This window comes from Melospiza georgiana, chromosome 4, assembly GCF_028018845.1.
Source record: "Melospiza georgiana isolate bMelGeo1 chromosome 4, bMelGeo1.pri, whole genome shotgun sequence".
Classification (NCBI taxonomy): Eukaryota; Metazoa; Chordata; class Aves; order Passeriformes; family Passerellidae; genus Melospiza; species Melospiza georgiana.
Window position 1 is genome coordinate 72,986,797 of NC_080433.1, and position 22,146 is coordinate 73,008,942.

The 22,146-nt window shown below is 40.1% G+C and overlaps 1 protein-coding gene across 1 annotated transcript in view; it reads left to right on the plus strand.

Moving 5' to 3' along the window:
- Window positions 1-22,146, plus strand: part of PIK3C2G (phosphatidylinositol-4-phosphate 3-kinase catalytic subunit type 2 gamma) — a 185,929-nt gene that overhangs the window by 136,267 nt on the left and 27,516 nt on the right. Inside the window, exons 26-29 of the mRNA XM_058022917.1 lie at window positions 6,255-6,447; window positions 7,032-7,153; window positions 12,152-12,260; window positions 21,194-21,269. Coding sequence (XP_057878900.1) covers window positions 6,255-6,447; window positions 7,032-7,153; window positions 12,152-12,260; window positions 21,194-21,269 — 500 coding nt within the window. The remainder of the gene's footprint in view (window positions 1-6,254; window positions 6,448-7,031; window positions 7,154-12,151; window positions 12,261-21,193; window positions 21,270-22,146) is intronic.

The window sequence follows — 22,146 nt, forward strand, 5'->3', positions numbered from 1 at the left end:
TATACAAAACAAGCAGGAAAATCTGAGTTTTCAGAGTGAAAATTGCATCAGTGGCATGCAGAGCTCAGAGCTGATGGTGGAAAGGATCAGCTTCCAGCTGGGTCGGTTAAGGGTTGGCATCACTGCAGCCTTGCTTAAGGGAAGAGTCAGGATGAAGATTTGGTTCAGGGCAGAGCTGGATCTCCACACTCTTTCTTTTGAGGGTTATGGACATCAGGGTGGGAATTCACCTGCAGTCTTCCTCAGCCAAAGCATGTGGGGTAAGGCCATAAAGTGACATGAGAAAATAACATTTTCAGAACAATTTCATAAAGGAACAAGTCTGGACCGGACCTATACATATAGTGTGAAACTGAGCCTTGAAGCAAATACAATTCAATACTGACATTTAGAAAAAAGAATATGGATTTTGGAAGAGTTGGTGTGCTTTGTGCCTGGTAGAGGTTTATGCTAGGCTTAGGAAATCCTGTTCATCTCACAGAGACTGTAGGTAGGACTCAGAGGTCAGAATGTCCTTCATCCCCTTAGATATCTTGTTTGGGATGGTGTTAAGGAAATTAAGGAAATTACACTCAATTCCAACAAATTAGCTGTGCTGTGGGCTCTGTCCTTATTTGAAACTGCATTTTCTCCTAATACACATTCTCTGAACTCCAGAGCTGTTGTTCCAATTGCCTTCAAAATGCTGAAGCTTTGTTATTGTCCATCATTGCATCACATAGAAAAGACAGATATTGCTAGAGTGCATATTTTATTCATTAATATTCTTAGGATTTGTTTCTATTATATATGCTCATTTGCAAGAAAATCCCTTTACATGAGTTCATGAATTTCCATGGATCTCATTTCTCTTTCTTTTCTTCTTTATTCTAATTTCTATTCATTAGAATATTATTTCTGTTAATTCAGAAAATGTATTAACATTCCAACATGTTTGAACATGGGGATAATATCAGGCCTCATGTCTAGTAGGATTTTAACTTCTGGAAATTTTATCCATTTTTTTCAACATAAAGACTTTGGGATTGCCTGATACCCTGATCCATGCAGAGACTGCCCCTCTGTAAAAAACACATTCCAACCTGGCTTTAGGAATATAAATGTATTGAGATTTTTGTTAGCTGCATCATCTTTATTTCTTATATCCTTCTTATACAAAATATTGATAGGATAAAAAATCCAGTTACATTCTTTTCATGGTCAATCTCTGGCTTATTCCAGCATATATGTTCCAAACTGCCCTTAGAAAGACAAGGAAATTAGAAGTTCTGATTATTAGCACAACTTCTAGTGGTTCTCAAATCCCTTGCAATTTGTAGCTCCTTTTTCTCTATAATTGCTTCCAAAAACACTTCATTGTTTTTTACAAGCTGTTTTCTAGACAAGGAGAATTGGAATGTTAAACGTTGCCAACAGAAAGGTGTTTCTTGTTCTAAGTACAAGGTAGTTATTGTAATCTTTCAGATTCAATCCTATAACGTGTCCACAGAAAATCCCAATTTTCTGCTGGTGGAAACAGGAGAACAGCGTTCCTCTGTATTTCTGTAGAAATGGGCTGCTCTTAGCAATTCTCGAAGTTTGGTTTAGCAATAACACTGACACTGACCCTAGTGCTGTTTAGGAACAGCATGAAATGATGAATGATGTCACAAAAGCTCCTGACAGAATGATGTTGATTTGTTCTTTGCCATCACCTCTTTGGCCAGCAGAGCAATTGTGTCAGGGTTTGGACTCTAACATACTGACCCCTTCCAGGCTCCTAAAGCATTCTGTGTTTTACTGAATTCCTTTGCTCTCATTCTTGATTTGAGTCATGTGCAGCAGTCTGTGGTGTCACTTGTGTGCAGCCCTTCCCACATGGGGTCAGTCCCCTGTTGGGAGCTGATGAGCAGCAGCGTTCAGCCCCACAGCCCTCTGCAAGGTCACAGCCTCACTTGGGGATAAACAATGCACCAATTGAGAGTTAAACAAGAGTTTCTGTGTTTCCTTGGCAGTCCTGCGCACCTACTGCCAAATGAAACAGCCTTGTCTCTCCAGCATCTGCCCTGAACTCAGTTTGATCCTTGAAACTCAATTTGATCCTTACCCCTCCCTCCTTTCCTCTTCCCCTGACAGCACAGTTTTATCAGAAGCTGGAAACCCATCTTACCTCTGGATATAAATTTCCTCTATGGTTTTCTGCAGATGTCTTCAAATGTCAGCGTGGTGGGGCAGGCTGCCTGACATTTTTAATGTGCCTGCACAGGGATGTGTATTTAAAATTGGTTTTAAGAGCATAAAGTTAGCCTAATGCAATGAATGGAGTTGATTTCAATTGATTGCAGTGTGCAATCTAACCCACTCACAGAAACCCATGAATAAGAGATGCAGGGTGGATCTGACAATTACCAGGGGAGCACAGTGCATATCTTCAGCAGCCTGATGGAGAGGGTGCTGCTTGGGTCAGCTGCTTTGTTTAGTTATGGACTATATATATTTATGGACTCATTCTTTAGGTACCTGTCTCTGCTCAGGTCAAGCACATCCACTCCAAACCACAAATGCCAGCAGCTTCAAACTGGACAATCCACAGTAACTCCTTTCAAAACATTTTTCTAATCTCAAACTGATCAGTCAACTCTGTTTCTCAGGTGGCTGAGGGTATTTCAGCAAGAAATTTCCCAAAAAGGTGAAACACAGTGGAAATTGGTGGCATCTGAAAGGGAATGGACAAAACTACAACACTAAACTTTATTTCAGTGATGTCCAAGTAGTTTATAAAGATTGGTGGTGTATGTGCCCCAAAGGAACAGGAGGCAGACTTCCTACTTGAATTTATAGTTTTTGAGGGATTTGTATTATAGAAGGTCTGGAATATTCTGAGAAAATCTATTAATATGGGGGCCTGTTATTCAACTTGTTTTGGAATGGAGCTTGGTAAATTCATGGATGGAAATGTGGAATATAAATGGAACACTCTCCATTAACATCTGAGAATCCAATGAGAATAAATTTTGTTCATTATACTCTAAATGATTTTCAGGCCTAGATGGAAATGAGAACCAGGATATCATCAAGAAAGATAAAGAAATATCCACCAAGGCTAAAATCTTAATAACCAGGCAGTAATAATGGTTGTATGTGCTGTGTATAAAGGCTGATGTGTCCTGAAAAATCTGAGCACGAGCCCTCAGAATATCCATAGGTCCCATAAGGAATGTCTGCTTCCTAAAACAAAAGTGGCAAACTACCACTAGGCACTTGTGAAAACATCAGCCAAACTTTTCATCCATCTCCTTTTACACAAGCAGCCAGGCAGTCTGTTCATGTTTTACCTGATACTGTAATTTGACAGCTCTGTAGAAAGAAAGAAGCCAAATCTGAAATTCATAGGCAATTCAGCAGGTGGAAAGCAGAAAGTCATTACTTTCCAATAATCCCAGATATTTAACTTTCTTTTCTGAGAAGTAGGTCAGAAACCAATCTGCATGGTAAACAGTTATTGTCATGTGGAAAATAGCATTTTTCTCTCTGAAAACTGTGTTGGCAATATTTGGATTCACTGCTAATATTACTCTAGTTAATGACAGTTTCCAGTTTGCTTCTGATTAACCTGGACTTTTAATACTCTTTATACTGTTCACTTAGTTTAGCTGTCTCTAGACCATCAGGCACTAGTTTTCTCTGCAGCCTGGGAGCTCTCAAATAAATAAGAAACTTTTGTCACCTATGTGAAGGCAGAGCTTTGGGCACAGGCAAAGGTGGTAATGGCCAGGGAGCAAGAAGAGGATTTTTAAAGAGAATACCCATGACCTTACTGCTTTCAACTATTGCTAAGATTAATGTGGCTAGAGAAAAGGAGGTGTATGGGGATCTGGGAGAGTTCAAGGAGAAACTTCCACCACTGGTCCTCAGGATGAACTCTGAAAATGCCAGCAGAAAGGGGAATTGGGTACCACAGTGTGATAAACTGGGTCACTGAACTGATCCAGGCCAAAAATAAACTGCAAAATCTCAAAAAGGTAAGACACACAGGTTTGATATACCCCATTGCTCCTATATTTAGTTAAGAACCAGCTTTTGGGAAAAAGGGTTTCCTCAACCCAATTTGCCCTTGAAAGAAAGTGCAGAGAGCCACAAGCAGAGTTGTTCCACCTTGCTGGGGAGACAGAATAGCAAAGAGGCCTTGAGTTCTTTGTTGATTACATGTAATAAGGTTTGCTTAATGTTTTCTATCCTGGCAAAGAGGACTGCATGCAGGCAAAACAGAGAGGGGGAGAAAGCAACTCATACTTCTGTTCTTATTTGATTTTAGATATAATAATTTTAAATAACTCACAGGGTAAATCTGCAGCACTGACAACACAAGGCTCTGTTTTAGATCTAAAGGATGTGATTAGCAATCTGGGTTTTAAAAGTATTTTAGAAGCTTAATGGCCCCATGGAAGGAATAGTGTAGTCTGATATGTAGTGATGATGTCTGAATTAGTAGTAATTTACAAGCTGAGGCCTGTTTTATGTAAATTAAAATGCAGTGTGTTTAGCTGCAAAGTTATCGTGCCTCTTATACTAATGTGGCAAATTCCCTAACTGCTGTGCCATAATATGGCCAGTTACAGACTCTATAACCCAATGTCTCAGTGATTTAGGAAGTGTTTAAGCTACACATTAAATTAAACACATAGGAGTTAAAAAGGAAGAGTTCACCCCTGATGCAGCCTGGTAATCATCACTGAATTGATTCTGTACTAATATTTTGAAATGAGATTTGTTTTCTTGTTTTACTCAGTGTGTTAATTTGTTTAATTTATTAAATAGCTTGTGTCTGTTTCTGAAGAATGTAATTAATAATTAAGGTAATTAACCAAATCAATTCTGAGGTACCTTTCCTTGTATTACATTAAGAGGAACATATACATCTTTCCTCAGTTTACTATCCCTAATTAGTGTATGATAAATTTTGAATAAAATCTGAATTTCAGTGGGGTGAGCTGGGGAGATGCCTGTAGGTAGGGTAGAATATTCCTTATTCTTTCTGGTTTGGTTTCATCTGTGAAGCTGCAGACTTTAGCCAGAGAATCTGAGATCATGGAAATTAGGATAATGCAATGAATGGACTTGATTTCAAATGATTGCACTACACATTCCAACCCTCTCACAGAAACCCATGAATAAAAATCTAATCTGAAATGACAGGTGAAGCATTTGCTCAGCTTTGGACAAGGCATGATGAAGGTGGTTAAGGATGTTGTCAGCCCTTGTAACCTTGTTAGATATAATCCAAAACCGGGAGAAAAAAAGAAAAGGGGAAAAAAGGAAACACAGCAACCCCCTGACAATTGGTAGAAGGTTTGCTGCCATATAATTTCAAATTATTGGGTTGTTTTTCTATAAAATCAGAATAGATATATAGATATCTTCAGAGAGCTGTAGCAATAAGCAGGGAGACAAAAGAAAATTACCATCAGAAGTTAATAGGTCTTAAAATTCAATTAGCAATTGAATTGAAGAGAGCAAGTGTTTTCTAAAGAGTACTGCATCTCACTCTTCAAAGACCTGTGATTATCTTGGAGTGTTATTTCTCAAGTCACTGAGTTCACTCTCACATTTGCAGTATATATCTTCATGTTTATCTCGGGGTTTTTTTTCATCTATTGTGTCTTTTCTGATGAAAGATCTCAAAACTGAAGGCAATCAAAACAGTGTTCTGGCTCCCCTTGCACAGGGATGAGATGGAGTGAGATACCAGGAGAAAATTTCTCTTTTTTTTTATTCATCTTAAGTAGTTCCACAGGGATAGAGCTTTTAAGAGCTAGGTAGAGGATTTAGCAACACATCATGCTCAGCTAAATCACAAATTGAATCCAAGAGCCTTGCTCAAACACGTGTAAGCCCATGTGAGGTTAGTGTAGCCAAAAATAAATACAATCAAAACTAGTGCCTCCTCTCCTGGAAGCAAAATGAGCACGTGCTGTTCAGCCCTGGGACTCCTCAGAGCACGCATGGAAATGTTCTGATGTCTGAAGGAAGTCCAGCTCCTGAGGAATGGCTGCTCCAAGCTAAGCCTTGAGGCAGGTTGTGGTAAGAACACTCCTTTAAGCAGTAGAGCTCAGGGGCTGGATGTGCTGCAGTGCAAATAGCAGTTACTTGTGGATATGTGAAGTAGGCTTTAGAATTTGGGAGTTTTAGGACTAGGATCCATAAAAAGAGGGGTCAAAGAGTGGAAACAACAATAAAAGCATGAATAGCACCTCTTCTGTTTGTTCGTTCTTCAGGAAAATAAAGGAAAGTTTGGAGTGCTTTCCTGTTAAACTCAACAACTTGATCCACACGCTGGTGCAGATGTCAGTGGGGAGCTCTGCAAAGCCTCCAGCTCCAGAGAGTGTCCCCCAGGAGTGGATGGTGCTGGACACAGAGAGGTCACTCTCACGGGCCACCATTCTGGGATTCAGCAGAAGGCCAGACCCTGTAGGTATTATCCTCTTTTCTTGCCCTCATTTGCCTGATCTTTAATGACACTTTTAAGAACTCATGCAGTCTCCCTCCTCCTTTATAGAGATGTGCCTGTGCTCCATTAAAAGCATCATGGGATGAATAGTGGTGCCATAAGCAGTGAGCTACTAGAGAGCAAAAGCACCAGGCATACAGATATTTGCAGGGAGCCATTAAGGAGAGCAGTTCATTCCCTATAGTGAAAAATAAATCAAGGGCTAATTAAAGCATCCAGAAGGAAAGCATGGCACAAAATTAGGAAGCCTAATAGAAATTGGAGGCTGTTATATGATGCTTTAATGGTGCACTATTAGTTTTCACACACTGCAGTGATCTTTCAGTGTTTGAGTTGTATGCTACCCAGGCAAGTTTCTCTTCCTGTGGAACAAGGACTATGAATTACAAACTGAATTCTCTGGCACTTGGCACTACATTAAAGGAAGGTTTTTCTTTGTTGAAATCATCCTATATATTTTCTTCTACTTTTTTTTTTTTTTTTTTTTTTAATTTGTCTCTTTGATAATTTCTCTGCTCTGTCTCTCTTTTTTCCCCCAACACAGATATACCTCATCCAGGTGGTGCAGACCTGCAACGTGGTCACCTTCGTGGAAAAATCATTCCACCAGTTCTCAACACTTCACAGCCATCTCCAGATGCAATTCCCATCTCATGCCCTCCCAGAGTAAGGCATAATAGTCAATGTTATTCTGCTGTTAAGGGGTTCTCTCTTCTGTGCTCAGATAAATCTGTGAGAATATTCACAGCAGATGTATTTTTAGAAACACAAAGGCTGAGTGACATATTCTATCAAGCCTCCTATTCAGCCCCAGAAGGAACTGAATCACAGGCCATTGTGGCAGTCTAAGTTTTATATGTTATTGTTCATATTTTTAATGGGAGGAGAAAAGGGGAACAGCTTGGGCCTGAAAAAACTTCTCATTAAATTAAAGGGTAAGTGGTGTCAACTTAATTAAAGGCACCTTTAATAATTTTTTACTTTCTTCATGATGTTTATCAAAACTCATGGCAAGATCCTCATGTTAAAGTAATGTAGGGATGTTCGCAGTGGGTCAGAACAGAAACCTCTGACTCTAGCACCATGATGAACATTTTTACAACATGGTGCACATTCCCCCAGCTGAGAAATACACAATAATTTTATGTACTGTCCTGCTCCCTAGCCCAGTACTTTGTGCCTCACATAATTCAGTTTAACATCCTTTGAAAAATTTGCAGTCGTTAGTTGCAATAATTCTGAATATTACTTTCTATCCATGTGCATGTCCTTTCCTGCTTTTCATTTTCTGAATGCTATTTCTTTACAGTTTCCTGGGGTAGTGAGTCTCATGGTTTATTTCTATCTTACAGAAACCAGCTTTGTCTTATGTGATTGCCCATGGCTTTAGAAATACAAGTGCTTTCTTCTACATATATCATATACCTTGTGCTGCATACACCAGTGTGTACATAGTCCTCTCTTAGAGAATCTTTCTGACTCACCTGGTACAAGCCCTTCTTCAATCTCAATCTACAAAAAACCATAAATCTGCCCTAAAATACCAGCAGCTTACTTAAACCAAGCTGAGATTTAAGTGATAGGCTTGAAAAAGAGAAAGGTCTTTGGATTTGACATGAAGTAAATAGCCACAAACAACATGGTTAGAACTTAAAGTCCACGAATTTCAGATCCAAAGCTGATATTCCCCTGAGCTCATGAGAAGCATGCTGAAAAGATGGCTTAAGGCTAGTTAATTCTGCAGAATCTGTCTCCTGCCTGAGGGGATTTTATTGACTCCAATTTGATTCATTATGGCTTTCTCACATGAACTGGTCTGTGGCAGCTGGTGAGAATTGAAATTTCACTAAACAAATACTGAAAAAAAACTGTTTGAATCATGGTTTTGATTTGGAGATATTGCAGGGTAACTGTTGGGTTGTAAAATAAAATATTTAACAAGGACCTGTTTATGAATTTTTTCTGTGGTGAGAAGAGCCCTTTGAAAAGAAAATACATTTCTCTTCAGAAACACATAAACCTCAGAAACCCTGTAGTGAATTTCAAAAATAGTACTAGTCATTTCTCAGATAAATCTACCTCTGATAAAATCCTTTGCAACATTTTCACAGCTAAAGAGCACTTCAGAACTCACTGAGGGTAAATCTGCATATACTGAGGCTGTCTCTAGGAGCTCCAGTGTTTTATTGCCATAATTCAGTCCCAGCAGTATCCTGTCACTGCAGGATCTTTCCACAAGATTGTATTTAAACAATTCATTTTATGATGTTTTTTGATAGGCATGTTTTTTAATGTTGCAATTTTGTGTTGTGTTTTAACAGAACTTCATTAATTGGAGATTTTTCATGTATCCCAGATTTTATTCTAATAATAAAAACCTAATTATTTCTTTACAGGAAGTTATTACTGAAACTGCCATTCCATATCAGACCATTAGTCTGCCTGTGTGCTACAAAGCTCCAGCTCTGGCTGATGCCAGATGCTTCAAAGGAAGGAAAAAGCCTTGTTCCACAATGTAATCACAAAATCAGTTTAAAAGTGTCTGATTGAAAAATTTAAATGTTTAATATTGCTAGAATAATTGGAACTGCTAACAGAAAGGACTTGGTTTCTGCTTTGTAATGATTCTATGGAATTGTACATATTCATGTCTCATTAGGAGAAAACAATGAAATATGAGAGTGCTTCATACAAGTGCTAAATACTGAGTGTATTGTAAGAAGCAAATGGCAAAAGCTCAGAGTTCCCAGACTCTGAAATTCTGCTATTGACATGTATTCATCCAGCCCACGTTTAAAAGTTAGAAACACAGCTGCCCTTGCACTCTAGCACCATCCTTCTCTTTTGATTTCTGAGAGGGTATTAATCGTGTTTAATTTTTTTTTGTGAAGTGCCAACAACCTTTTCACCCAACAAAACCTATAGGTGACATAACTGATACAGAGAACACTGTTCAGACAAGTAGGAAATGCAATGTTCTGTGTAGAACATTTGCACATGGTGCAAGTTTATATTTTTCTGATCTATTTCAAATGGATGCCTGTTGCAATAGGACACGAAATATAATGACTGAAATTGTAATGAAATATACTATAATACAAAAAATATGTATGCTGGAACTTCCAAAGTAAAAAGAAGAGAAATTTCTTGACCTCAATATATATAGAATTCATAAAGAGACCCTGGATGGGAGGATGAAATTGCCATCTCTGCAATGACACTGGTCAAACTAACAGTTTATCAAATTTCTCCTCCTCCAGAAAAGAATGCAAAAGTAATAATTATTCACCTAAAAGTGCATGAGAACTCCATTACAAAAATGTAAATATCAGAAGGCTTAGACAAACTTAAAAAAAATGAAACAAGAAATGCCAAGTATCAGGTTGGGAAATTCACGTTTTCTAACACAAGGGCACCCTCAAGGGCAAGGCCACTGACAGCTCAGCTGTGATCCAACAAAGGCACGAAGAACTTTAAAAGAAGAGTTCAGTGCCACCACAAGGTTCCCATTGTCCTTCACTCCAGCAGGCACTGGGGCCGTCAGTCTGCACTTTCTCTGTCCTCTGTTTGGCCACTGTGCTCTGGGTGCATCTTCTGAGGGTCTGCACTTTCCAGCCAGAGCCTCTCTCTGTGTTACACAGACTGGTTCATTTTAAGCTGCTTCCAAACTGTTCTCCTCTCCCAGCCCTTGAAAGAAGCCTCTGTGTGCCAGATGACCTGGGCTCTATTTTTATCTGTGCTGTTCACATGTGTCATGAGCCAGGGTCGTGTCACTTTTCCCTCCTCATTGTGTGTCCTGCCACTGTGATTTTATGAGGGAAGAGTCTCCTCTTCCTGCCCATCTGTGCAGCCCCCAAGTAAACCCTGATCCTCCAGTGCCAAGGGCAGGGACCAGCAGAAGTTCATCCATACATGCAGCATGCTGATGTCATCCTACTCCCTCTCTGGTTTAATCCCAGACTAAGTCACACCAGAGCTGAGTTCTTCCCTACAGGATTTTGCAGCTGCCTTCCTAAAGGCTGGCCAAGTGTATCACAAACCAGACAGATCCTTTGTCTGAACCCTTCAGACAGCTGTTGAGATCTATTGGATAGAAAAATGCTCATAGCAGTGATGCCTCAGGTTTAGCTTTTATATTTTTCAGCAAATGGAAATTTTGCTGCTTTAGTGTGTGGGTCTGAGCTTCACATGAGGGGATGCTGAGCTCTGTGCACAGAGCAGGAGACAAAACAATTCCTGCTCCAGCTGGGCACCAAGGACAAATGACCCAAATCTCAGCCCAGGAGCACAAACCCCGTGGGCTGGAGAGAGAAAAACAAGCAGGGTGGGACTGCCTGGGCTAAAGCTGGGATGGGACAATGAACTGCAAGGTGCAAATGGAGCAGAACTGATCCCAGGGACAGAGCCCGTGCCCGGCCGTGCATTTTGGGGCCATTTTGGTTCATCTTGGGTGCAGCCCTGGCTGGGCTCTGGTGCTGCCCAAGGTGCATCCATGGAGGAGATCCTTTGGATAAATCCCTGCTTTGTTCTTTAACTCCATCCAGCCTCTGTTCTAGGGCAGCCTTCAGAAGGCATCAGCAGAAAAGAAAGAGGTTTGTAAACAAGACATCCTTGACTATTTACAGTGGTGGTGGTGGGACATGAAATACAATCAGGTGAAAACTTCTACCTTTCTCTGCCTCATACATTAGAGGACATAAAGCATAATGTTAATTATGAATCCTGCTATTAGCAATCTGTATCATCAAGCCCATTATGTGCAATTTAACACAGATAGCTTTTCTGATGCTCCTTCAGCCTGGGAGATAAATACCCTTTGTCAGGGCAAGGTTAATACAAATTGATTATGTGTGTTGTTAAAACTCTAACCTTTTGACTGATCCAATATGCATTGTCTCTAAAATGCAAAGATGATTCAAATAAAAAGTGGGAGGTTTTGACATTTTCAACCACCAAAGTATTTGAAGATTGACACAAGGTTATTCTATGCATGTGTAATTTATTTACTAACCCAAAATTAAATTCATCTTAATAAAAATTCAGCAAGAACATTAATTTTGCTATTTTTATTGTTATTGTTTTTTGCTGGGATTGATTTTGTTAGTGTGATGATCGTTTGTTTTCATAGATTATTTTTATTATGCTAGTACCTGAAATTAGATATGGGATCAGGGGCCTACTCTGAAAACCTTATCTACACTCTAAATAGCTGAGGTAAAAAATGCAAGCAATGATATATTCATCAAATGTCACATTGTTGCTGTAAGGCTTTGGTGCTCAATGTTCTGTGGTAAGGATATGTCAACTCTGGGCTCAGATCAGAGATCTGTTGTGCAAAAAGGCAATGTTTTCTTGGGATCATAAAGGGCCACTTATTCAGAGCTATTTAGAGACCATAAAATGCAAAGTGCATTGTCGGATTTGTTTATTTATTTACTTACTTTTAAATTAATTATTTAGAGAGAAAAAGTGCTTCAGTATGAGACAATTTAGCAGCAAATTATTAGAAGAAAGTGAATCGCTGTAATATGACCCTGTAAGCATTTCTTCCCTTACCTGCAAAACCTCTTAGGAAATCTTGGCTTTCTTCTCTTAAGTACAGCTGGAAATATTTTCAGCAAATACAGTGCAAGAGTTCTGCTCATAAATATTCTTCTTTTGCAGGTTTCCCCACTCATGGCATTTACCTTTTACGGATCTTGAACACAAGAGAGTGAAGGATTTGAACCTCTATCTGAAGCAGCTATTAAGTGGCTCCAGGAAAGTGGCTAATGTGAGCATTTCCAGTATTTCTTTTATTTGCACATGATTTCTAGTAGTATTTTCCAAAAGATTCAGGAAATTTTCCATTGCCTGTTTTGAAAAAAGAAATATACATAAGTGACACATCTTCTAATGATGCATTTTGGGATGGAGCCATTGCAGCATTCATCAAAACTTAAGACAAAGACAAGTAGGACTGAGAAATAGTTTATTAGACCTGGCAAGGCATTTTTCAGAAAAAAAAAAAAAACTTTGCTTCCTTTGCTGCCATCGAAAAGTAGTGATTCACTGAATTTTTGACAGTAAGGAGTAGGTTCTGAGAAATGTAACGTCTAAAAAAAGAAGTAAGCTTTGAAATATTGAAAAGTCTGATTTTGACAGTTGTTAAATGAAAAGCTCCATTCTTTCAGCCCAGAAATACCCTTTTCAAAATGTATTTAACAGGTAGAAGAAAGTTTTGCAAACATAAGAACTAACCCAGAATGTTTCAATAACATCAGAATGATGCATTGAGTCCATTAAAACTGGTGTTTTCTCATTTTTTATTCATTGTTGTTTTCTGAGGCTTGTGGTTCTCCTGCTGCTTAAAAATGGAGACCCAAAATGGTAACAAACATTGACTTTTCATTGTTTGGGCCAGTACAAAGCCTTGTGCACCTCAGGGCCACAGCACAAACTGGGGCTGTTTGGGTTTCATAGGAGGAACAGCCAAAAGAGGGCATGAGAGGATGTTTGATCTCCAAAATCTCCAACATCTTGCAGGAGGGAAAAAAAAAAAGTTTGCTGCCTAACTATATAACTTTCCCAGCTGTGACTTTTTAATGGAGATTAAGGAGGAAATTGTCTATATGCAAAACAAGCAGAAGTTTTCTTATTAATATGAATATTATTTCTGAGCCCTCAGTTGAAGTTGAGATTTCCAAAGGGGATAAAAACCTTTTTGACTCACTGAGTTACATGTAATTTGGTAATAACAGCTGACTTGGGTGCTTGGCTCCTTTGACTGACACTGCCAAATAATCTGCTCAGGTTTGGGTACATTGTTGTGCAATAAAAACACAAGTTTCACCTCAGCATGAGGAAGGACTTTTTACACTGAGGGAGGCAGAGCCCTGGAGCAGCTGCCCAGGAGGTCCTGGAGTTTCTGTCCCTGGAGACATTGCCAGCCCAGCTGGACACATTGCTGTGTCTCCTGCCCTGGGTGACCCTGCTGGGGCACAGGGTTGGCCTGGATGATCTCCAGAGGTCCCTTCCAAGCCTGAGGATTCTGTGGTTCCTTTCTGACCCCCACGTTAGGGCCATGGGTTTATTTCACATCAGTGCCCTCAGTCACAGCTGAGGAAAAGCTGATCTAAGCCTGTGACCCAGAAATGAAGAGCTCAGTGTCTTCTGCTGTGCTCTGGACTGCTGGGAGGTACAGGGATTTTCAATTTGGGCCAAGCACTGCTGTGCAGGAGCCTAATCTACAGCTGGAAAATTAGGCTGCTGAAAGCCCTGGGACAGTCATAAAATCATTTCCCAGCGGTGCACAGGAGCTCTGCTGTGCCTCCTGCTCCATGGGGTGGTGCTCAGGCAGAGCAGGCTGCCTGGGCTCCCTCTCAGAAAACCCCAGTGTCCTTCCCAGTGTCCCTCCTGCTCCCTTTGAGGGTCTGCAGCACACAGCCCTGGAGCTGGGACATCCTCCCAGCCCTGGAACACAACCGTGGCTGAGGGGTTGGAGGTAACTCTGGGCAGATGTGCTCAGGGACAGGCTCTGCTGTGGTTCTGAGACACAAAATAAGGCTGGTTTTAAGGAAAAGCTTTTTGGGAAGTCAATGTCATTATCTTAGGTGTGCAAGTGTGAAAAACTTGGCTGCATTGTAAAGTAAGTGTTCTAATTGGTTAGAACCAGAATTTGAAACTTTTTAGGAAGCTGTGCTGTGGCTCATCTGGGCACCTCACCCAGTGATGACATTAACTAACACAAGGTTTCCTGAGAAAAGCATGCATCGCAAACAAAAGCTGCTTAGTAATGCATTATATTAATCAAGAATAAGACTTATTCATCTATCTATTTATGACTATCACTGTGTATTGATTCTGCTTTTGAAGTGAAACCTTTAGGAACTGTTGAGAGCGAGGAATTTTCCAGGCTGGTACAGCCTGGAGGGCTGAACCACGAGCAGAAGAAAGCAATTTTGTACCTGTGAGGGCTGTGCTGGACTTGGAGGGCAAGGGATAAGAAGCAGAGGAATGAATGAGCAGATTGTTCGCATCCTAAAGTGCTGCTGCATGTGGGAAATCATCTTGCTCACCCCCATGCACCTAACCTGCAATTCTGGATGATAACCTTTCAAGTTATTGATACTCCATAAACATTGAATCGTTATTTTTACCTCAATATGCTTCTCCTGCTGGGAGGTGGGAGAAATTTAGAAAATACTGACGTGTTCTGACCCACTTAGAACAAGGAGAGCAGTTGGTGGGTAATTTCCTTTGTATTCCCTTTTCTTTTACTTTTCACTTTGGTATGACTCTTTTAAAAATATCATGGTGTTACCTTGGCTTTAGCCTGAGCCTCCAAGCTAGGAGGCTTTCTTGGTAAAAATAAATGCAATTATTTTGTCCCTTTCCATGCCTATGACAACTTTGCAGTTGTCATAGGCATGGAAATTTGTCCTTTTTCTCAGAATGTTAAGGAGCCTGGCTGAAACCATTGAGTGAGATGTCAGTTTTCAAGCATTATCAAACTGTCATTCCTATGAAATAGTAAAACTATATAGGAGTAAATAATTAATTCATAAATTTGTGAAGAAATCTAGGAAGATCAGTTGCCTGTAGAACAGGAGTCCTTTTACTTTCTTTCTACAGTCATTTATGCTGAATTGTAGATGTAATTTATTGTAGCTGTAGAGTGGGCTGCAGTATTGTCTGAGATAGGGAGAAGAGCTTTTATTTCATTATAAAATACCCTTGTAACACTTGTAATCTCTGTAAACACATTAGCCTAAATGACTAGGCTCCATTTTCTGCTCTGAAGAATTTAGTCCAGTACACACAGGACTGAACACATGCTTGGTTCTACCAATAAAGTAATTATAAATCCTGGAAATGAAGAAAGAATCAGATTACATCCAAATTCCTTCCTCAGTCATGCCTTAAGTGCAAGCTTTTTAGTCCACACTAAGTTCTGATTATGAAAATTTTATTATAATTGAGAGTAAGTCAGAATGTCACTGACCTTTTCTTCTAAATGGTTGGCATGAAGGAGGAGAGGTGGAAAGCAGCTCCTTCTTATTTGCACTGGAGCTCAAATGGAATTAAATGTTTCTTCAAACCCTTCTTTAATGAACAGAAACTTTTTCTTCCTCTATCTCTGAATTTTAGTGCCAGATCCAGTAAATGCAGATACATCAGTTGGTGGAATATTTGTTCTTGGACCAGATTAAATCTTAAATGTGCTCATGTCCATCTCTGTTCAAGGGGATTTTTTTTAAGTCTATGATTTACTTTAAGCATAAGCCTCACTTAGTTACTTTTATTGAAGAATTGCCTAGAATAGGAGTCCTTTTTTAGATTCAGGTTAGCAGTGTTATAAATAACTCCCTCACCAGACTGTGTTCATGAACAAGCTGTATTCATTGCATCAATCACTAACATGCAGAAATTGATGAACCTTCATTGTCAAACTGAGTCAATTAGGACAGGGTGAAAAACAGTTTTCTGCACCTTTTTATTTTATATTTTTTAAATTTCATTCTACTTGTCCCAAACCAGTGTCAGTATTTCTGATCACAGCAAAATAATTTTTCATTTTGGGGCAGCTGCACCACTGCTGACTGACTCATCACCTGCATGCACTGAAATACCTGAGTTTTTTAGATCTGCAGGGCAAAATTCTCATCAATCTTCAGAATCCTTGAGTTTTGCTCCATTTAATGGTAAAGCTACCTGGTGATATCACCAATAAGAGGTGAAGCATCAAGAAATACTGAACTGAGTGTTGGTATAACATGGAAGAGGACAAAAATATGTTCTCAAAGCATACAGCAAGTCTGTGACAGAAGACAGCTGCTGACCATTGCTGTATTTTTCTGTTTCACTCAATTCCAGCTGAGGGATGGGCTGGATGGTGACTGCAGCCCAAATCTCATCCCATAAATTAGGGCTGCCCTGGTGGCTCCTCATTTTGTGGCTGTATCATAGGAGGGTTGTTCCCTGCCTGGGGACACAAAATCAAGGTAAGGCTGCATTAATTGAGTCTGGTTTGGCCCCAGTGTCAAATACAACAGTAAGTGCAGGTACACAGTAGGTTAGTCTGTAAAAAAAAAAAAAAATAAATTCTTTTGGAGTTTGAGTCTGTAAGATTTTCTAAGTATCCAAATTAACAGAGGACTTTGGAGGTGAAGTAAACCTTGTACAGGCAGGTAAGCAAACAGTCATGGTGTTTCAGCTGTGGATAGGTTCTATAAACAGCTTTATAGTGACTTATAGGCTTTGTAAAAGGACTTTAAAGAGGATGTAAATGGGAATGATTGTAAATTATGTTCACTCATTTTCAAGCACACAGTAAAAACCAGGCCCACAGCATTGTTCTAGGGTGAATGATGTTTTACACTGCAGAAGTAATCAATTTGATAAGAGCTTGCCATATTTCATTTCTGTTTTATTCACTGGTGCTCCCTGGGATTTGCAGAGATGAAGAAAAAGCTCCCACATGCCTGTGTGGGGGTACATAAAGAGGGGGAACAAAGTGCTCCCAGAGTGTGTGAGTCCCTTGAACTCCACCAGCCTCTGTTCCTGTGGCAGGGCACCCAGCAGAGCTAAAATGGGGAGGGTTCAAAGTGCTCTCTCTTCCCCTGTCCTTTCCTCAAGTTATAACAGCTGCACCAAGGTCAGCTTTTTCTGGTTGCTTTCTTTCCTGCTGATTCTCCATCCTGCGACAGTATAACAGGAGCATGGGTGTTCTCTGACCCCAAATCTACTCCAGCACAGCTGAAAAGAAAGCTGGAAGCAGAGGGGAGGCTGCTTTTCTTTCTATTGAAATTAAATCTGCCTTGAAACCTGGCTGTGTTTCACAAACTGCTCACTGCTTTTCTAGTTAGTCTCTGATGGAGAGCAGCAGACAAATTCTATCATGCTGCAGTAGTGCAGGGCTGTGCCCGCCCCCCAAAGCCACTGAAATATTTTTATTTCACTTGTATTCTATTGCAAGTAAAGGTGGAGTTTGTGCCTTTTGAGTTAAATGGCTGAAAAAAGGTCTGTGAGTTCCAGACGGACCACACAGACCAGTCTGCTCCTGTTTTGGCTAATGTGCTGAGTGACCTGCAAAAAGTCAGAATTACCTGTTGAAGATTATTGTGTCATTAGGTAAGAATGGTTAGACAAATGATAGGATATCCTAAGTGTGCAATATTTCAGGGAATTTCCATTTACTGATTTAAAGGTAAGAATTCCAGGGGGGAAGAGGGTGAGGGAGTGCTTTGGTCATCCTCAGTGCCTTCCTTTCTGCCCAGACCATCACAGGGTCTCTGAGATTGTCACCCACTGTCACTTCTGGGTAACAGAAGCTGCTGGGTTAGAAATTGACTCTCTGCACCTTCAAGCAGCTCATACATTTGTTCAAAGCTCTGCTAGATCTGGTTTTGTTTAGCAGTGTGCTTGGCTTAATTCTGTCACATTAGCTGGGGTGCAGCTGCTGGAGGTCTCACAAGATTCAGGAATCACCTGAAAGTTCAGTGTGGTTTTTGGAGGTTTGCTGAAAAAGGCACTTATACATTTTCTGGTGGAAATCTAAGTGGTGGAGCCCTGCAGCAGGCAGATTACCACAGGTCAGGGGGAAATTGCTGTCTTTTAAATATGAGTGTGCAAAACGCTTCTCTGCACAAACAGCCAGGAGACACCCCCAGTGCTTCTGAAGCACCTTGCCCTGCACAGGCTGCTGCATCTGCTGCTGCCACATGAGCTGCTCCATTCAGTTCTTGCATTCCTTCTGCCAACATCAGCCTTGCTGCTTCCCCTCAGGCTTCTTTTGAGTTTGATGGTCCCACAGGGTCCATGCCTGTCCTGCCCATGCCTGTTGTAAGTTCTGCACTTTTCCACTCCTGTGTCACCGTGATATTTTCTGAAAAATCCCTTTGCCAGGATTTCTTCTCCTGGGAAGTTGAGAAGCTTCAGAGAAAAATGTAAATAATAATTATCTGATTGTTTCTCCTGTGTTTTGCTGCTTTGGAATGTGGTAGGTGATTCTTTCATTGGTTCCATGTGAATTGTTTTAACTTAATGACCAATCCCAGTCCAGCTGTGTCGGGACTCTGGTCAGTCAAGGTTTTTCATTATTCATTCTTTTCTGGCCTTCAAATGTCTCCTTTCTCTTTCTTTAGTATAGTTTTAGAATATAACATAATGTAACATAATATAACATAACAATCAGCCTTCTGAGAAATTGGAGTCAAATTCTCATCTCACCTCATCCTGGGGACCTCACAACACCACGCTCCTGTACTTAAACCAAATGCGTTTATTTTTTCAGCCTTCTCTCTGTTAGAATGAGATTTTGGAATTTTTGTGTGAAACAATCTCTGTAAATCTCCTATTTACAAACCTCTTGCTTTGTATTATTTGTCTTGCATTTCCATTTATTGCAGAAAGAGTAGGTGGAGAGGAAGCAGAAAAACCACCATGCTGCTCAGAGTGGAATTTTTTATTCCTCTTTCAAGTCAGTTTGTGTATCTTTATTTCTACCTCCTGCCTACTTCTCTCAAGATCTTTGAAGTCATAGGGCCACTTGAGTTTCTCTGCTTATTTTCAGGCTGTCAAATAAAGGCTGGGCTGCCAAAAATATACTCTCAGCCCTGGAGATTTCCTACACTTGGGACTTGTGCTGAAAGAGCAAGTGAAGGTCCCCTGGGGAATAACTGTGCTGTTTAAAGCTGCTGGAAGCTGTGGCAGGTGTATGGGCATTCCCCTGTCAGCTGTCTTCATCAGATGGGAGAATAATTACTCGTGCTCAGTACAGACAGGTGTATTGGCAGTCCACTGCTAATAACTTAAGGATCTGTCATTCAATTCAAGGAAAACAATTACGTTGGGTTTTCTTTCTTTTTGTCTTTTTTTTCTTTTCCCTGATTTTTGTTTAAAAGAATATATCAGTGTGGGAGGAAAAACTCCAAACAGTAGTGAGAAATGAAAGGCAACTGTGAAAATAAACCTAGATTTCTAAATCTTATCTCTCCACTGAACATACACATCTGTTCCTCTGTCTGCTGTAACCACATGTTAACTCCTCTCTAGCTGCTTTTTTCACTACCCTGTTCCTTTCCTTTTTTCCTTACTCAAATTATGCTACATCTTGTCAAATTGAAGGAACACAAATACTACTTGAAGTACATCTTGCTGATAAGAGACATATTATTTTCCACTGACTGGAAAAAAACAATGGTGACATTTTAATGCTGGAATCTGAAAAGTCTCTTGTCCTACCCATTCATTACAGTGTCAGTCCATGTAACATCAGCATGAATGTAACAATTCTAACCCTCTTAAAGAATGGCCATTCTGAAATATGGCTTTATGAAAAGCCAATAAAATGCAATTACTGTCCAGCTTTGATTCAGAGTCATAAGAGTCTATTAAAGAATTCACGTTTTTATTACCTTGCAAAATACTGAAATCTGGGGATTTGCTTTATTGTTTTAATTCTCTCCAGCTGAAGGTAACTACCTGTTATATATGTTCACTAGAGCAGCACAGGTCAGTACATAAAAATAAAAGTTATAGCAGTACATAAGGTGGATTACTCTTTTAAACAGGAGGGTGAAATACGATCATGCCTTTCACTCCCTGTGGGTTTCTGGTAGGATTTAACAGTGTATGGAGCTTTTCAGCACAAGTGTCCATTAAGCTGCTGTGGGAGGGAGGTTTGCACAATGTCTGAGCCTCAGGGAGGCACACACGAGGTCAGGTACGTGGGGTCAGCCCCGTGCCAAGGGCAAGTTCCCTGCTGGTTACACAGAGCTCAGAGTGGAGATGCTCTCCTGCCTTTGTTTCACACAGGGGCTGCTCTGTCACAGCTGCTCAGACAAATCTTGAGCTGCTGGACATGGAGCACGAGCACAAATCTGTGGCCCCACAGTGTGGGAATCCAAAATCAGAGGGTTTTGGGAAAGCTGCAAAAGGCAGGCCTCAGAGACAGCAGAACTGTGGTTGGAGCTAAGCAGGAGCCATGAGATTGGTCAGCAGAAAAATTATGTAAGGAGTAGAAAAGTAAGGACAAATAGAACAATGGTAGAATAGTGAACACTTGTCTAGAATAACTCCCTAAGCTACAGAAAAATTTATCTAGCAAGATATTAGGAATTTCTAAGCTTAATAATGGAGCTCTGTGTTTTAGGGCTTACAAGCAGGTATTGTATTTGAAATAAGCAAGCATTGTTTAACCAAAGGTACCTGTGCTTATAGTGGTTGGATGGAACTACTGTCAATGTGCTTTTGCTTTGTGTGATTGCTCAAAAAACTTATAAAGTGAGTTTTAACATTAAGTTCTTGGTCTGCTGCCTGGGATGTGAGCTGCTGGCATCTTCCCATTGTCATCACCATGCAATGAGGCTGATGCTGGAAAATAAAGCAGCTCAAGGCATGTTCCACATCAGTTCTGTCCTGTTTGTGATTTGGACATACACAAATCTGTGGCCCCACAGCTCAGAAGTTTGTTGACAGATAGGGGCCAGGTAGGCACCAAAGCAGCATCTCTGAGAGTGCTAAAGGACACCTTCATCATCCTCCCTGTGCCACAGCGAAAGTCACTCCTGGGTTCCTAGCTCATCATCAAAAGGGAAAAGCTGCCTTTTATTGCTAACTGTAATATGTGCATTAAAAATTACCAGTGAGCTTCTTGGAGGGGAATGATACAAGGAACGGAGTGCAACATATGATATTACCTACAGTGTTTGTGTCCTCTTTCAGAATGAGCTTGTACTCAGCTTCTTCCTCAACTGGTCCAAAAATACCTTGGCAGAACACTCATCATCTCTGACCTTAGGTATGTGGATTATCAGTCTTATTTCTTTTCTTAGAAATGATATTCCTTGATAGCTTTATGCAAAGGTGAATCTAAAGTTTTTAGATGGTTTGGGGTTTTTAGGATGTAAGGATACCAACAAATAATTCCTGATTTCTCAAGGTCTTTGAAAATGTATTACTGACGTCACCTGTAGATTTCTTTCTCTTTCTCAAATTCCTTTCAGCCTTGCTTCATTTCTTTTTGAATAAACGTGCTTATATGCAAAGCAAAAGTTCATTTACACAAACTGTGGCAAGTTTCTTGTTTTACAAAACAAAATATTCAGAGATTTTGGAGGAAAGGATGTGAGTCATGACAAAGCACAATATGTGCTTGCACAAGCGAAGAAAATCAGGGGTGACTTCTAAAGTAATTTTCACAATGAGTGGAGCAAGTAAATAACAGAACATTATGTTAATGCTTAGGCATACATTATTAATGACTGTGGTAATTCACTCCTAGCTAAATGAGATGCTGCACTGTTCTTCCCTTAGCCTATCTAAATACTTAACCCATTTCCCTCTTCTGTCCAGCCCCTAATTTAATCTAATTTCTGACATTACAGCATTAAGAGCCAAAGCATAAACCATAAAAAGTAAACTCTGAATGTTTATTGTCTTCCTCTGCCTTAGTTCTGCACTGATAATAATCTTCTGTACTCAGTTTTTAGGCAAAATAAAACCTCATAAAGGAGTCTGCAGCTGCACTCTGCACCACAACAATTCAGCTGGTTGTTATGTGCTCCAAGTGATAGGATGGTTTCCAAGATCATCAGTTTTCCACATTTCAGAAAGGATTGTATCTCTGCATATTTAGTTTGCATGTCCATTAAGTTAATTTAATCCCTCTGCAGACA